General features: G+C 43.1%; 1 protein-coding gene across 1 annotated transcript in view; it reads left to right on the forward strand.

Moving 5' to 3' along the window:
- CLSTN3 (calsyntenin 3) overlaps positions 1-18,372 on the forward strand; it is a 55,488-nt gene that overhangs the window by 16,300 nt on the left and 20,816 nt on the right. The window contains exons 3-9 of the mRNA XM_040438237.1: positions 9,770-9,914; positions 10,084-10,279; positions 11,324-11,532; positions 11,780-11,929; positions 14,891-15,076; positions 15,352-15,621; positions 15,759-15,871. Coding sequence (XP_040294171.1) covers positions 9,770-9,914; positions 10,084-10,279; positions 11,324-11,532; positions 11,780-11,929; positions 14,891-15,076; positions 15,352-15,621; positions 15,759-15,871 — 1,269 coding nt within the window. The remainder of the gene's footprint in view (positions 1-9,769; positions 9,915-10,083; positions 10,280-11,323; positions 11,533-11,779; positions 11,930-14,890; positions 15,077-15,351; positions 15,622-15,758; positions 15,872-18,372) is intronic.

The following is an 18,372-nucleotide window of genomic DNA, read 5'->3' on the forward strand; positions in this document are numbered from 1 at the left end:
TGGGAGTCGTAGTTTTGCAACAGCTGGAGGGTCGCAGGTTGGGCATCCCTGTGCTAGAACATCAGATTTCACTTAGCTGAAAGGAGATAAATTTATGAAAACCAGATCCTTATGTGGTAGAAGGACTATTGAGCAGCCTCAGGCATCAGGACCTGGGTATAACTGATACCTTTACAACCCAAATAGCCACATCTCTGGTGTGGTTTCTGATGCCCACCCTAATTTGGGAGCAACCCATAAGAAAAAGACCCTAGTGGCAGGTGATTGGCTCCAAAGTCACCTCCAAATGGGGTTGTCATCTGCTGGACGTTTGGGGCCGTTATTAAGACTCATCAGAATTGGCACCCAGACCATCCCTTACTAGAAAACTTTAGAGCCCACCAAGTCCACCAATCAGACATCCCCCTTTGGTTCCTAATTCCCTCACCTCTCTCTTACATACAGCACTGCCCAGGATAGCCATGCGGTCTAGGGTACTTTTGCCGTACATTGTAATGTCCCCCAAAGTTGTAGGTGTACAAGTGTCCTGGAGTCTGCTAGACTAGAGCACCGGATTTCACTTAGCTGGAAGGAGTTAAATCCGTGAAAACCAGACCCAAACCATTATTCCTCTTCCATTAGGCACTTCTCGTACAAGAATTCTCTTTTGGAAACCACCAAAACCATATGAATACATCAGTATGCCAGATTATGTTTGCTCTGCTCTTGAGTCCCGCGGTGGTGGCTTTACACCACTACAGCAGACACTTGGCATTGGGCTCAGGTTTGTGTATGTCTGTTCTACCTTGGAGATCTACTCCATGAAGCTCCTGATAAACACTTCTTGTGCTAATGCTTGGGGGAAGTATGAACTATCTTGGACTTTATCCAATTTGTGACTAAAGGTGCAAAACCCAATAATAAAAAGGGTGTCCAGTGTCTACATATGTCTGGCTGTGGCTCTTTATTTTCGACCCCCATTAGTTACACTCTTATGCCATTTCCTGATGCACTGTAATTTTGTTACAAAAAGTAAGCCCCACATTACATGGAAATCCCAATGATTTAAATGAGGGCTGTGTAATACTTCATTTCTCCTGTGGCGGCACTGCAGGTGAACTGGACACATGCTGCTAGGTTCCTCTGTTGATTACAGCTGATCTCTGTCTGCTGTCTGCAAAGTGATGGCCTGTGCTGGGCTTCTCTTTAGGTTTTCTATTCCTCATCTTACCTTCCTCATTCTCAACCATTTAGACTTTTACTTTCCTAATCTTTCTACATACTCAGTCTCCTGCCTTCTTCACTCTCATTGCTGATCTACCTTCTTCTTCATCTCTCCGTTATCCATCTTGTTATATGTTTATGTTCATAGTCTCCTTCTTTCTTACACTTGTCTCTTCATCTTTTCATTATTCATATCCTTCCATTTTTATGTTCCTTATCTTCCTCCTTCCTTATGTTTATTTCCTTGGGTTTTCCTTATGTTCATGTTCTGGATCTTCTTCCTTCCATATGTTTGTTTATGATCGTCTTCTGTAGTATTATGTAACTGATCTTCTTCTTATTGTTTATGTCTGTGCTCTTTTTCTCTATGGTTATGTTCCTGGTCTTCTTTGTTCCTTATGTTTGATTCTGATCTTCTTCTGTATGTTTATCTTCCTGATCTTTTTTTTTTGTTGTTTATGGTTCTCATCTTCTTCCTTATGTTCATGTTCTTGATTTTTTTCCTTATTATGTTCATGTTTCTGATCTTCTTGCTTATGTTCATGTTCCTGGTATTCTTGCTTTCCTAGCTTTGCGTTCCTGATCTAATTCCTATTGTTTATGTTCTGATCTTCTTCTAATTGTTCATCTTATTCCTTATGTTCATGTTCCTGATCTTTTTAATCACATATACAGTTGCAAGAAAAAGTATGTGAACCCTTTGGAATGATATGGATTTCTGCACAAATTAGTCATAAAATGTGATCTGATCTTCATACAATAGACAATCACAGTCTGCTTAAACTAATAACACACAATTTTTTTTATGTTACAATGTTTTTATTAAACACACCATATAAACATTCACAGTGCAGGTGGAAAAAGTATGTGAACCCCTAGACTAATGACATCTCCAAGAGCTAATTGGAGTGAGGTGTCAGCAGACTGGAGTCCAATCAATGAGATGAGATTGGAGGTGTTGGTTACAGCTGCCCTGCCCTATAAAAAACACACACCAGTTCTGGGTTTGCTTTTCACAAGAAGCATTGCCTGATGTGAATGATGCCTCGCACAAAAGAGCTCTCATAAGACCTACGATTAAGAATTGTTGACTTGCATAAAGCTGGAAAGGGTTATAAAAGTATCTCCAAAAACCCTGCTGGTCATCAGTCCACGGTAAGACAAATTGTCTATAAATGGAGAAAGTTCAGCACTGCTGCTACTCCCCCCAGGAGTGGATGTCCTGTAAAGATGACTGCAAGAGCACAGCGCAGACTGCTCAATGAGGTATAGAAGAATCCTAGAGTGTCAGCTAAAGACTTACAAAAGTCTTTAGCATATGCTAACATCCCTGTTAGCGAATCTACGATACGCAAAACACTAAAAAAGAATGGATACCACAGAGGAAGCCACTGCTGTCCAAAAAAAAACATTGCTGCACATTCACAGTTTGCACAAGAGCACACAGAAGTACTTCCACAGAAGTACTTGCAAAATATTCTATGGACAGATGAAACTAAAGTTGAGTTGTTTGGAAGAAACACACAACACTATGTGTGAAGAAAATGAGGCACAGCACACCAACATCAAAACCTCATCCCAACTGTGAAGTATGGTGGTGGGGGCATCATGGTTTGGGGCTGCTTTGCAGCGTCAGGGCCTGGACAGATTGTTATCATCGAAGGAAAAATAAATTCCCAAGTTTATCAAGACATTTTTCAGGAGAACTTAAGGCCATCTGTCCACCAGCTGAAGCTCAACAGAAGATGGGTCTTGCAACAGGACAACGACCCAAAGCATAGAAGTAAATCAACAACAGAATGGTTTAAACAGAAGAAAATACGCCTTCTGGAGTGGCCCAGTCAGAGTCCTGACCTCAACTCAATTGAGATGCTGTGGCATGACCTCAAGAAAGCGATTCACACCAGACATCCCAAGAATATTACTGAACTGAAACAGTTCTGTAAAGAGGAATGGTCAAGAATTACTCCTGACCGTTGTGCATGTCTGATCTGCAACTACAGGAAACGTTGGGTTGAAGTTATTGCTGCCAAAGGAGGTTCAACCAGTTATTAAATCCAAAGGTTCACATACTTTTTCCACCTGCACTGTGAATGTTTACATGGTGTGTTCAATAAAAACATGGTAACATTTAATTCTTTGTGTGTTATTAGTTTAAGCAGACTGTGATTGTCTATTGTTGTGACTTAGATGAAGATCAGATCACATTTTATGACCAATTTGTGCAGAAATCCATATCATTCCAAAGGGTTCACATACTTTTTCTTGCAACTGTATTTGTTTTTTATTTCCTTTTGTATGTTTATGTTCCTGATTTTGTCTTTATTCTTTGTGTTCCTAATTGTCTTCCTTATGTTCATGTTCCTAATCTTTTTCCCTCCTTCCTTATGTTCATGTTCCTTATCTACTTGCTTCTTTTATGTTACTGATCTTCCTCTTCATGTTGTTATGTTTATGTCCTTTATCTTCCTTCTCTTTACTTTCTTGATCTGCTTTCTACTTTATCAATATGTTTCTTCGTCATATTTATGTTCATATTCATTCTCCTTACTGGTTTATGTTCGAAATCTTCTTTCCTAATGTTAATGGGATCCATCTTCCTTCCTTCCATCCTTATCTTTATGATCCTAATCTACTTGCTTCTTCTTCCCTTTAATGATCTTCTTCCTTCTGTATGTTTGTAATCTCCTTCCTTCCTCATCTTTGCTTTCTCAATTATTTTCCTTCTTCATCTCTTAATTCATTCTTAATCCACTTGACTCCTTATTGCACCATTGCTGATATGCCTCCATCTTTGTGTTCTTGATCTCTTCTCTACATCATTCATATGTTCTGAATCTCCTCCCTACATCATCTTTATGTTCTTGATCTTATCATTACATCGCCTTTATTTTAGAAACATAGAATGTGTCGGTAGATAAGAACCATTTGGCCCATCTAGTCTGCCCAATATACTGAATACTATGAATAGTCCCTGACCCTATCTTATATGAAGGATGGCCTTATGCCTATCCCATGCATGCTTAAACTCCTTCACTGTATTTGCAGCTACCACTTCTGCAGGAAGGCTATTCCATGCATCCACTACTCTCTCAGTAAAGTAATACTTCCTGATATTACTTTTAAACCTTTGCCCCTCTAATTTAAAACAATGTCCTCTTGTAGCAGTTTTTCTTCTTTTAAATATTCTCTCCTCTTTTACCTTGTTGATTCCCTTTTATGTATTTAGAAGTTTCTATCATATCCCCTCTGTCTCTTCTTTCTTCCAAGCTATACATGTTAAGGTCCTTTAATCTTTCCTGGTAAGTTTTATCCTGCAATCCATGTACTAGTTTAGTAGCTCTTCTCTGAACTCTCTCCAAAGTATCAATATCCTTCTGGAGATATGGTCTCCAGTACTGAGCACAATACTCCAAATGAGGTCTCACTAGTGCTCTGTAGAGCGGCATGAGCACCTCCCTCTTTCTATTGGTAATGCCTCTTCCTATACACCCCAGCATTCTGCTAGCATTTCCTGCTGCTCTATGACATTGTCTGCCTACCTTTAAGTCTTCTGAAATAATGACCCCTAAATCCCTTTCCTCAGATACTGAGGTTAGGACTGTATCACTGATTTTATATTCTGCTCTTGGGTTTTTACGTCCCAGGTGCATTATCTTGTACTTATCAACATTAAATTTCAGTTGCCAGATTTTTGACCATTCCTCTAGTTTTCCTAAATCCTTTTCCATTTGGTGTATCCCTCCTGGAACATCAACCCTGTTACAAATCTTTGTGTCATCAGCAAAAAGACAAACCTTACCATCGAGGCCTTCTGCAATTTAGCTGATAGAGATATTAAACAATATGGGTCCCAGAACAGATCCCTGAGGTTCCCCACTGGTAACAAGACCATGGTCTGAATATACTCCATTGACTACAACCCTCTGTTGCCTGTCCCTCAGCCACTGCCTAATCCATTCAACAATATGGGAGTCCAAGCACAAAGACTGCAATTTATTGATAAGCCTTCTATGTGGGACAGTATCAAAAGCCTTACTAAAGTCTAGATAAGCGATGTCTACTGCACCTCCGCCATCTATTATTTTAGTCACCCAATCAAAAAAATCTCTAAGATTAGTTTGACATGATCTCCCTGAAGTAAACCCATGCTGTTTTTCATCTTTAAATCCATGGGATTTTAGATGTTCCACAATCTTCTCCTTGAGTATGGTTTCCATTAATTTCCCCACTATTGATGTCAGGTTTACTGGCCTATAGTTGCCCGATTCCTCCCTACTACCTTTCTTGTGAATGGGCACAACATTTGCTAATTTCCAATCTTTTGGGATGACTCCTGTTACCAGTGATTGGTTAAATAAATCTGTTAATGGTTTTGCTAGTTCACCGCTGAGCTCTTTTAATAGCTTTGGGTGTATCCCATCAGGCCCCTGTGACTTATCTGTATTAATTTTAGACAGCTGACTTTTCCTTGATCTTCTCTCTACATCATCCTTATGCTCTTTTCTTCCTCATGTTTATGTTTACCTTCTCTCTCCTTTTTACACTCACTCATTGCTATATTCCAAATCTTCTTTATTAATCTTAATGTTATTAATTTTCTTCCTTCCTTACTTCATGATCTTAATCCACATGACTTTTCATCCCTTCAATGCTCATCTTCTTCTATCTCTCTATATATAATCTTCTTTTTCTTCTTTACTTTCTCAGTCTCTTTTCTTTACAGTCTTAATTCACCTACCTCCTTATCGCACCATTGTCCTTATTCTTTCATACTTGTGTTCATAATCTCCTCCCTACTTTATCTTTATGTTCTTGATCGTCTCCTTCTTGATCAGTTTATATCTCCTCCCTAAATCATCCTTTTGTTCTTGATCGCCTTCCTACATCAACTTTATATTCCAGATATCCTCCTACACCAACTTCATGTTCTTTATCTTCTCTCTACATCACCCTTATTCTCCTGATCTCTTTCCTTCCTCATGTTTCAAATCTTCTTTATTAATTCTTTCCTTACTTCAGGATCTTAACCCACTGGACTCATCATCCCTTCAAAGCTCATCTTCCGTCAGCTTTATGTCCATACTCTCCAACCATTCACATCTTTTCTTTCTCAGTCTCTTTCCTTTACCGTCTTAATCCACCTATCTCCTTATCACTCCATTGTACATATTCTTCCATACCCGTGTTATTGACTTCCTCCTAACATCATTCTTACATTCTTGATATCCTCTCTAAAGCATCCTTTTGTTCCTCATCTCTTTCCTATATCACATTTATTTTCTTCCTTCCTTCCTTCCTTCCTTCCATATCTTTCTCCTCTCTATATCACCTTTTGTCCTCAGCTTTCTGTTCTTGATCTCCTCTCTACATTGACTTTATATTCTCAATCTCCTTCCTTCCTCATCTTTATTTTCTTCATCTCCTTCTTACATCTTCCTTGTATATCTCCTTCCATCTTTATGTTAAGATCTCCTTTATTATCTCAGTATTCTTCTTTCCTTATTTCCTCCCTCACCTTTACATTCCTTGTCTTTATCTCAGCTTTTCTTCTCTAAATTCTATTGCCCATCGTCTTCCTAATTTCTGAATCAGCCTCTTCTCCTCTCCTTTTACGCTCTAAGGGGGAATTTATCATGAGGATAATTATTGAAGTCAGTTCTGCAGGAATCTGCATTGCTGCAATTTGTGCCAAATTTATAAATTGTCAGATATGTTTGCTACATTTAGTGCATCCTTAATTCTAGCGCTTTTGTCTTATGATGTTTCTACATCACCCCCTTTACTGAACTTCAGACTTCAGTGGCAATTTAAAAAAGTTTAAAAAGTTGCAGTTAATAAATATAGCTTCATTTGCCTCGATGGCTAACCATGGCCATTTACAAACGCCCCCCCCCCCCCCCCCCCAAAAAAACAAAAAAAACAAAACTGTGGTGAGTACTATAAAAATGCATCAAAAATGTTGCGCAAATAAGCCCAAAAGCTGGCAAAGGGCTTGAAAAATTTGCGTCCCTATCGAGGCCGGGGATTTAGAGCTCTGTATTAAAAAAGCTATGATGTTGGACCTAAAAAAGTCTGAAACTGGCTGACCTTGTAGCATGTGCGCTTGGCAGCTAAAGGCATCTGTGTTAGTCCCTGTGTTAGTCTCAATTTTGCCTATATGCAAAGGGCTTAAGTACGGCGGTATTAGTGGCCCGTACAAACTCTCTGAGCCATAATAACCACTGAATGCTGAATGTACGAGCCCCCATGTCTGGGCAGGGTTTACATGAATTGGACAAGAGGAATTTGTTGTGATCGTCTCTGAAAATTTGAGACAATTCTGGCAAATTCAGGATCATTGTCAGCTGTGAGCTATGGTTTTCACTCTGCACCAAAAATGACATGACGACCGTATTCTTCTGCCCAATACAATTACAGAGATATCAAATTTATAGAATTTTTATGTTTTACTAGTTTAAAGAAAAATGAAAAGATTTGAAAAAATAAATATTTTCTTTGCATTTCCACATTCGGACAGCAAATGTTTCATTTTTAATTATTATTCTTTTACTATAAATGTGTTAATATTATAATTTTCGGACACTGTGATACCTATGATTATTTTTTATTTATTTATTTTATATGTACATTGGGAAGTGGAATAATTTTACAATTTTTTTTATTATTTTTTACTGTACCTTTTAGTCCCATTAGGGGATTTGAACATGAGCTCTTCTGATCGCTTGTACCATAGACTGCAATAGACTATTACTGCAGATTATGGGATTTGGACAAGCTCCTTATTAAGCTCTGCCGCACCCAGGACTTAACAGGCAGCATGCTATGGCAGGCTTGAGAGTCTTCACAGGGTTCTAGGCTGTCATAGTAACCAATCAGAAACCCACAATTTCGCTGCAGGGGCTCTGATTGGAGGACAGAGGGAGCCCTCTGTCTCTGTCTAACTTCTCATGTGTAGCGGTCGCTATTGACTGCAGCATCTGAGGGGTTAAACGGCCAGGATCGGAGTCATCTCTGATTCTGGGCTCTGCAGATGGGTGTCAGCTGTTTATAGAGCAGACACAGCCCATTAGCCCGCTCCATACACACCTTGCCCACCTCAGGCGTACAGTTACAATCAGGGTGCAAAGGGTTTAACCCCTTAGTGACCGGCCTGTTTTGAACTTTAGTGACCAAGCAATTTTTTTGTATTTTTTTATTGTTGCATTCCAATAGCTGTAACTTTTTTTTATTTTTCCAACAATGTTTCTTGCGGGGTACACATGACTTATTCGTTACCTTTTATCAACTCTTTCTTGAGGGGATGGGAAAAAAACAGCATTACCGACACTGAGTTTTTCCTTTATAAATTTTGCAGTATTCATTTTTTGGCATAAATAGTACAAGAACTTTATTCTCTGTAATCAGTACAATTACAGTGATAGCAAATACCTATAGTTCTTTATGTTTTACTACTTTTGCACAATAAAAATCCTTTAAAAAAAAAATTTGCTGCCTCCCAAAACCAATAACTTTTTTATTTTTTCGTTCTGCAGAGCTGTGTGAGGGCTTCATTTTTGCAGGACGACTTCTTCTTTGCATTGGGATCATTTTGGGCTACATAACATTTTTTTTTGCATTTTATTTCGATATTTTGGTGGTGAATAAGCAAAACTGGAATTGTTTTTTTGTATTTTTTTACAGCATTCGTCATATGGGATAAAGTACATGATAATTGATAGATGAATGGAATTTTATTTTAGCTTTAGCTTTAGTTTTTTCCATTGAAAAGCTTTTTTTTCGATAGAAAAAGGTGTATTTTTTAACTTGGAATTTTTTAATTTAATAAAACTTTTTTAAACCTTTTTTAAACTATTTACTAGTCCCACAAGGGACATAGATGATCTTTTGATCTCTTCTGTAATACAATGCAATGTATTATTCTGACATCCACCATTAGGCTGCGTCAGAGAGTCGTGATCGGCTAGGATACAAGGCAGGCAGGGCCGGGCTTTCATTAGGTTCCAGCCTGCCAGGCACACACATCAGAACTCCACAACCTTATTCCATGTCGTGAGTAAGAATCAGTGTGTATGGATCCGAAACGCGTAGACACATTGTTTGTCCTCTCTGGTTTTTTGAGATGTTTCAATAAGGATCTTCGTTCCATGGATGCTGGATTTCCCTTTCTGCTGTATATTGTTTAGGGGTCAGATATTTATACAGGAAATTTGGGTTCTGAATATATTCAGGGGGTCTGGTCTGTGGTCTAAAGTTATTTTAGGGGTCTGGTCTGGGGTCTGATATTAAGATGGGGGATCTGTATATATTGAGGGGGTCTGGTCTAATAATAGTATAGTGGTTTAAATATATTTAGGGGGTCTGGGTTTGAAATTTGGGCAAATTTTATACGAATCCAATTGATGTGGAGAAAACACAAGGAAAAACTGGGGGAATATCATGGTTTCTCCTCCTTGGATTTGAACTGAGTTGCACATGGTGGGATTATAAAGTGTGGCCCTACACAACTTGTCTGTTGCCAATGTACAGATAATCCTGCCTCTTTTGAAACAGCTTCTAATTACAGAATATCCGAAATCTGTCTCTAGGTAACAAACACAAACCATGGATGGAAGCCCAGTACCAAGGGATCATCATGGAGAACGATAACACGGTCTTACTCAATCCACCTCTCTTTGCCCTGGACAAAGATGCTCCATTGAGATACGCAGGTACTGGTCAATGTAATGCTGGAATTAAAATCTATGGCAGTGGTCTCCATCTGTAGTGAAACTACAACTTCCAGCATGTCAACCGGGGGGGGGGGGGGGGGGGAGGCACAGGTTGGAGACCACAGATCTGTACGATTGCATCCCAAAATAATTATCTTTCCTATCACAGGTGAAATCTGTGGGTTCCGGATTCATGGAGCTGGATCTCCCTTTGAAGCTGTTGTGCTAGATCGGACAACTGGTGAAGGTCTGATCCGAGCAAAGGGTCCGGTGGACTGTGAGGCCCAGAGAGAGCACACCTTCACCATCCAGGCACATGACTGTGGAGAGGGACCGGACGGGAGCAACAGCAAGAAATCTCACAAGTGAGCAAATCTGTATGTGACCAAACCATAGACCGATGAACCAATATCACTCGAAGAACATCTGAAGCACTCACCACCTCATAAATTGAGATCATTTCTTCTTTTATCGTTCAATGGGAAAGAGCTAAATGGGCAACTTTTTGGATATTTCCCCCCGTCACCCATGGCAGAGAAACTTTGTCATGAATGATGCCCATGGTTGTGATGTAGTTAGATGTGGTCACTAGAGGCTTTCCATTATTTCCTTTGAAGCTCTTGGTTATGCAAAACCATCAACTCCTCCAAATGGAAGAGCGACCTATTGTAGGCAGCTGTTTTTGGCGGTTCTTGCTCCTCGTCAGTACAGATCAGGATACTGGTTGGCTGGACAATAAGTCTCCATACACCCACTGGGGCTCTTCAATGAGAACCCATAGCCCCCATCCCGCCACCTTCGCTGCAACTAGGCCATCTCACCCAGCCAAATTCATTGACCTTGGACCTGTATTGGACCCCATTCAGTACTGATGAAGGGAAATGACCTGAAACAGCTACCTACAGATGGGTTGCTCTTCCCTTTAGATAAGTCTTTGGTTTGACTAACATGACCTAATTTGCATTATTTTTCCCATGGAGCAGTACCCGAAAATAAGTTCCAAACACCCACCAGGTTTCTTCAATGAGAGGTACAAGGGGAAGCCAGAAAAGAGGTGGTCACGTATGCATGTTACTTTGTCTTTTGTAGTCCAGTGGGAGTCTTTGGCCTGTTGGCTGTCACCATAACTTCTATAAACCTTAGTGGAGAGAGCTATGGACATGCATGGCCACCTCTCCCATATATGGCTGCTGTAAAGGGTCAGGTGAAGTCTTGATTGCAGAGGTGAGATAAAGGTCTGGCATTAAAGGTTGTTTTTTTTGACCCAGGGACCTATAGCAACCTTAATCCAGCTCTGGTCCCAAGTGACCTTCGAAGCAGCCTTGGAGATTATGTTCAGGTATAAATACTATCATTTCGCTGTGTTGTGTGTGTAGCTCACTTTTTCCCCTCTTTGATGCCCACAACAGAGCCACGGTTCATGTCCGAGTCAACGACGTCAATGAATTTGCCCCAGTGTTTGGTGAGAAGGTCTTCAGAGCTTCAGTCACTGAGGGTCGTATGTACGAACGGGTCCTCCGAGTGCAGGCGTGGGACCAGGACTGCTCTCCTCAGTACAGCCAGGTCTGCTTCTACCAGATCCTCACCCCCAACGTGCCCTTCACAATCGATAACGATGGTAAGTCAACAGCCAGACCCAGCTGCAGTGGACACCAAGCCAAAAGTCTATCTTCTCTAAATTCCCTGTGTCATCAAAATCAAATATCTATTGTCCTCTATTATCAGGCGTTTCAGGCTGGGGAAAGGCTCACTGTGGTGTTCCTCAATGGGATGACTGATAGAAGGTTCCAAAAACTCATGAATGGCTCCTAATGTTGTATTAATTTGACCATATGGATTGCTTAGCTTGCTTTGCTTGTTGGCAGGATATATAAAGAATACGCAGCCCCTGCAGGCCAGTGGTGAGCGCTTGATCAGATTTACGGTCACTGCGTATGACTGCGGGAAGAAGCGCGCCGTGGAGGACGCGGAGGTGGAGATCCAAGTGAAGCCCACCTGCAAACCCAGCTGGAGAGGTAACAACATAGGGGTGTTTGTATTTTTACCAAGGTTAAAAAAAACTCTGCAACTTTCTAATACTTTTTCTTTCCAATGCTCAAAGGGGTGATCCCATGACTAATGTAAAAAATGAAAATCAGACATCATATAAGACATGACAATCTCTTTCTAACAAAGCTAGAACCAGTCCTGTACCTCACATGGATCCAGAGATCTCCACATTTGCAACAAACACCCATCCCCAGGCCCCTTTTGTAATGGTGGCGGTACCCAGGTGTAGGAATGGCCGAGTGGTATAGGGTGGTCTAAAATGTTGCTTCTAGTGTAAGTGAGTGTCACGGTGCTCCTACCTGGATACGGTGGGACCCCAGGCATTGGCTCCGAAGCAGACAAATATGGGGGAATAGTTGAGGAATTTGAAGAAATAATTGAGTCCAGACCTTGTGATGAAGTTGAATAGCAGCTTTCTTTTGATAAACTTTCATCAGACACAATCTTCAAACTTTGTCCTGGTCCCAGCAGGCTTTGGCATTAAAACTCTGGCAGGCAAACTCAACTCTGCTACATCTGTTGCTCTCTGGCTCTGCTGTGCTGACAAGCTTGCTGTATAACTTAGCTTCTTCTTTATGCTGCAACTTCTCTCTTTATAGTCTGTCTCTTAATTATGCCAGGGAACTCTTCTCCTGGCTCCTGAGGCTCTAAACTGTGGCCTCCACATCCAGCAGAGCTGAAGGTGCTCTAGCTGGCTTAGATTGGCCTGGGCACGTTCAGCAGAGACGTGCCCAGATCATCCTCCTTCCCCTAGCAGGGGGTAAGCTAGACTAAGGGTACTTTCACACTTGCGATAAAGTTTTCCGGTATTGAGTTCCGTCACAGGTGCTCAATACCGGAATAAAACGCTTCAGTTTTATCCTAATGCATTTTGAATGGAAAGCATTCCATTCAGTATGCATCAGGATGTCTTCAGTTCAGTCACTCTTACTGTATTTGGCTGGAGAAAATACCGCAGCATGCTGCTGTATTTTATCCGGCCAAGATTCCAGAACACTTGCCGGAATGCCAGATCCGGCATTCATTTCCATTGAAATGTATTAATGCTGGATCCGGTACCAAGTCTGCGCATGCACAGACCTTTAAATCTGTGGGAAAAAAAAGAATACCGGATCTGTTTTTCCAGATGAGACGGATCCGGTATTTCAATGCATTTGTAAGCCGTATCCGCATCCGGATCCGGAAACAAATGCTATCCGTTTGCATACCAATTTCCAGATGCGGCAGGCAGTTCCGTCAACGGAATCCTCAAACGCAAGTGTGAAAGTACCCTTACTTAAACTTCTGCCCCACCCTTCCTGCAGGAAGTAGGACTCTCCCACTTCTCTCCAGAGGGGGGTTAGAATGGAATAGAAGGTTCCATTCTATTTAACCGTAGCTCTGCCATATTTTCTGCCACCTGCTGGTGAACCAGGCACATTGCATGTGAACATAACAGGTACATTAGAAATAGGAATGCACAGGGTAGTGGAGCTGAAATAAACACACAAGATGACGCTTTGTTAGCCCATTAGAGACAGTAGCGGGGTGAAGAAGTGGGAATGGCACTCTGGGGAACGGAGCCTCTAGGAGCAGGAGCAACGCGCCCCCCCCCCCCCCCCCACCCCCCCGCTCCTGGAGGCTAATTAGCATATCGTTAAAATTGTGCAGTAACGGGGGCATCTATAAGCATGAGATTAGGAGAGTTGGGGTCTGCTCACCTTAGCACATCGCTAATGTCAGCCAGTGTAATAGGGTTAATTCTGGTGACAGAAACCCTTTAATTACATGCAATTACAAAAGTATTCAGGTGCTGGTTTGTGGGACAACCCCTTTAACCTTTTCTCTATCTCTGGTTGCTGTCTGTAAATGGAATCATTCTTTCGTTCCATAGGTTGATCATGTCCAATCTACCCAGCTGATCCGCTGTAATGAGCTCTGCACCTGGGGGATCCGGACATGATCAGGTCAGGTTTTCAGTCTCTTAAATGTCAACAAAGCAAGCAGAGATCTTGAAAATGGTGAGAAATGAAATGTGCAAAGCCTATTGGAAAGCTGCCGAGCTTTCTTTATACTGCATTCTCCATAGGACATGGTATGTGGAATTGCACGGTGACTACTGCGCTTGCACATTACTAACATTCCCTTGGGGACCCAGGATGACGGCCATTGTTAGTGTCCAGAGAACAACAGCTGCACTGACTGTATATACGGCCAGAACAACGGGACATACAGCACTGACGGTGCCGTGACACGCGGGTCCTGACACAACGGCCCATTAATGTGCACAATGACTATTGATAAAAACCAGTGGAGACCCAACGCTCCATACAGCAGAGGGTTTGCTACAGTTGCATCCAGTCTAAACAATCCACAATCCTGCATACAGTACAAAGCATTGATTAAAAAAGTAGTTGCAATCAAAACCTTATCAGCCTCGGGTTAGGTAAAGTGGATGCAATTGTGCCAAACCATCAGCTGTGAGATCTATACAGGTTTAGGCTTCTGGATGCAAACAAGAATGTTCCCATTCAGTGACAGCAAGCAGAGAAATATTAGTAATGGGGAGGAATTATAACGAGACCCTAGAAAGTCACACTCATCAGGCCTTGCCTAACGGCGCCGCTAGGGGCCCAGGGGCCCTTGTCTTCCCTGGCCTTTCGTCAAGTGATGTGGGGGTTGAATAAGATACGGACTCTCCTGTTCAGAAAGGGCCCCATTTTGATCTTCTACCATAGGGCCCGCTCTCGGGTTTATGGCCCCATTTACAGTGCATCTTCAGGGGTCACAACTCTCAGCGTGCCCTGACAGCCAAGCCTGTCTGAGCACGCTGAGAGTTGTAGTTCTGCTGCACCGGTGCCAGGTCCTGGGCTGCAGCTTGCGGTGTGGCTTCTCTCTGTGTATTTCTCGCCCTTGTGTTGTCCTCACGCCGCTCTCTGCCCCGACAGGCTGGAACAAGCGCATCGAGTACGTCCCTGGCAGCGGCAGCCTGGCTTTGTTTCCCACCATCCACCTGGAGACCTGCGAAGAGCCCATCTGGAGTATTCAGGCCACGGTGGAAATCCAGACGAGTCACATTGCCAAGGGCTGCGACCGAGATAACTACTCCGAGAAATCATTGCGCAAGCTGTGCGGTACGTCCGACGCCATGTAACACGATGCCCGTGGGGCCTGTAATTCCCCCCTATTATGCTGTAATCAGGCCGTTACCGCTAACCCTTTATATGCTTGCCAGCGGAGTGGTAGCCAAAGACAGTGCAGAGTTATATATTGGAGCTTTAACGCGTCCATATTAGTTGTCACCCAGCTTTCCCAGAAACAGATATAACTATATAGAATTTTATATTTTTTTACTGATGTCATATGTTAACTTTTTTTTTTGCATTTTAATACCTCTGCTTGCTTTTAGGAGCTGCCCCAGGGGATGTCGAGCTGCTACCCCCATCAAGCCCGACATTTAACTGGACCCATAGCCTTCCCATACAGGATACACAAGACAGTAGCCCGGTCTTTTGGTTCAATGGTTCTCAATCAGTGGAGGTTCCTCCTGGGCGGTTACCTGCAGGGGGCGGAGCCGCTGATCACCTGACTCTCTCCTTCTGGCTGAAACATGCAGGGGGCAGCGGAGGGAAAAGCGGGAAGGAAGAGGAGGTGCTGCTGTGCAACACTGTCCAGAATGGTAAGAGCACAGGGGCTCTCCAGCGGGGGCGGTCAGGGCATGCTGGGAGTTGTAGTTTTGCAACAGCTAATGACTGAGGAAGGGTCTACAAAGGGTTTCTTCTTGTTATAGCCCCTTTTTTCATGTCTTTCTCCCAGACGGCAGCTTCTCCCACTACACTCTGGCGGTGCACGGCTGTAGGATCTCGTTCCTCTATTGGTCCCTCCTGGACAGCTCCCACCCTGTCAAATTCCTCTGGAAGCTGGAACAGGTAAGGCAGAGGAACGCAAGGGTTAATGAGGCCCTGTATACAGGATGGATTATGGGGGATAAGACTGCCTGGACACTGGCCCTATCACACTCAGCCGCGTCCTCACCGACGTCAGCGCAGTGCACTCCTGAAATACTCTGCACTGCTGAGGAACTCTGACCCTTCCACTGTATATTCCTCAGTCATTGTCTCCGCTCTTCTCCTCAGATCACGACACTTACACTTCCCACAAGGTCAGCGCGCAGCTGTCCTGAAAATACTCTGTGCTGCTTTGTATCCCTACAGTAGATCATTCATGAAATGCTCTCCTGAAATACTCTGCGCTGCGGAGGAACTCCAGTCCTTTCACTGTATAATTCCCAGTCCCACTGTATAATTCCATTTCTGTCCTCAAATCATGACACTTCCTTTCAGGTCAGCACAGTGCACTCCTGAAATACTCTGTGCTGCTGGGGAACTCTGATCCTTCCACTATATAGTTCTCCTCCTCACGACACTTCCTCTGTCACATGCAGCCCTGTCCTTACTGACATCATCACATCGGTGGACAGGCTGCTCCCCCGCACGCTCCTCTCCTGAAATACTCTGTGCTGCTGGGGGACTCTGATCCTTCCACCATATAGTTCTCCTCCTCATGACACTTCCTTTGTCACATGCAGCCCTGTCCTTACTAACATCATCACATCGGTGGACAGGCTGCTTCCCCGTTCACGGAATCGGCACGCTCCTCTCCTGAAATACTCTGTGCTGCTGGCTGACAGATTCTGCATGGAAACAAAGAATCCGCCGGACTGAAATGCCACCTGTCTGACCCCTGTCCTTCGTCTTGGGTCTTGGCATATCCCATTAAAATCAGCGGAGCCTGCATCCTATGGTTCCCCCCTGCTGTCGGGAAACTACAAATCCCAGCATGCCCTGGCCGCGTGCGGCTGGGGGGTGATAGTTTCACAACGGCTGGAGAGTCACAGGTTGCAGACCTCTCATCTGGAGCTAGGTCACTGCCTCGCTCCACAGTTATCTCCTGAAATACTCTGTGCTGCTGCAAGGATCTGGCTAGAATACGGCTGATGAACAGATTGTGTACAATGGTAATTGCCTCTGCAGTTGCTTCTGACTTCTGTGCACATGTCGGTATGAATATAAGCATCTTCTGGGCAGGGATGAATATTCATGAGCTGTAATGATGAATATTCCATGTACGGGGCGCGCGTGCCAAGAAGGGTTTGCGGTAAAGAGATGCGGCAAGACGGACAGCGAGGAAGAAGGCTGTTTATGACCGCTGCAGTTACCCACCGTAAATCGCATATATAGCAATTCCCTAATATACTCCTAAGAGAAAAATCACTCCATTAGGGCTCATGTACACAAACGTATTTTCTTTCCGTGTCCGATCCGTTTTTTTTTTTGCGTACCGTATGCAGAACCATTCATTTCAATTGGTCCGCAAAAAAACGGAAGTTACTCCGTGTGCATTCCGTTTCCTTATGTCCGTATTTCCGTTCCGTATTACGGACAAGGATAGGACTGTTCTATTAGGGGCTGGCTGTTCGGTTCCGCAAAATATGGAATGCACACGGACGTCATCCGTATTTTTTGCGGACCGCAAAATACATACGGTCGTGTGCATGAGCCCTTACTGAGAGGCAATTTTCAGGAAAACCAACTTCCCTGGCACTATGCAAAGCAATACAAGAGAAGAGGTTATTCCGCCAGGCACCATAGGCAGAGGCTCTAGGCGCCAAGTCCTGCACACTTACCTTCCTCTATGACCTCCGCTCCAGGATTGTGAAAACATGGCTGCTATCTTCCCATAAAACACCGCCACACCTGTACAAAAATTGTGTGGGCAAAGAGAAGCATCTTGTTAGCACCACCTTGTGGACTGTGTGTGGTAATGCAGCTCAGTCCCATTTACTTCAATGGATCCGAGCTGCAATACCAGACACAGCCTGCGGACAGGGGTGGTGCTGTTTATAAAAGAAAACAGCCATGTTTTTCTAATCTTGGATGACCCTTTAAGAGGGAGCGTTTTGGGTTAGCAGTACATTTTGGGAGACTGATTTATGTGCAGTTTTCTTGCATACAAGCAGGTTTATTGCAATAATATGCACGTGGGCAAATACTATTTCCAACATCACAGGATGTGCATGCAATTTAAAGGAAATTTTTGACCTGATCAAAATGCAGTTTTTCTTTTACTGATCTGCGACTCCATTGCAGAGTTATTATACTTTTTCCTAATATGCAAATTAGCACTTTAGTGCAATGAGGGCGTCACCGTTGCTCTTTTTGCCCCCATGCTCCACTCCCTTCTGTGGCCAGCCCCTCCCTCTCTGCTTTGTCACTGCCTTGCCCTGTCAATCAAAACAGCCAGGCAGGGTATAGCCACAGAAAGAGGTGGAGCTTGGGTGCAACAAGAGCAACGGCGATGCCCTTGTTGCACCAAAGGACTAATTTGAATATTAGGGAAAAGTATCATAATTCGGGGACAGAGCGTCAGA

Source organism: Bufo bufo, chromosome 6 (genome assembly GCF_905171765.1).
Source record: "Bufo bufo chromosome 6, aBufBuf1.1, whole genome shotgun sequence".
Classification (NCBI taxonomy): Eukaryota; Metazoa; Chordata; class Amphibia; order Anura; family Bufonidae; genus Bufo; species Bufo bufo.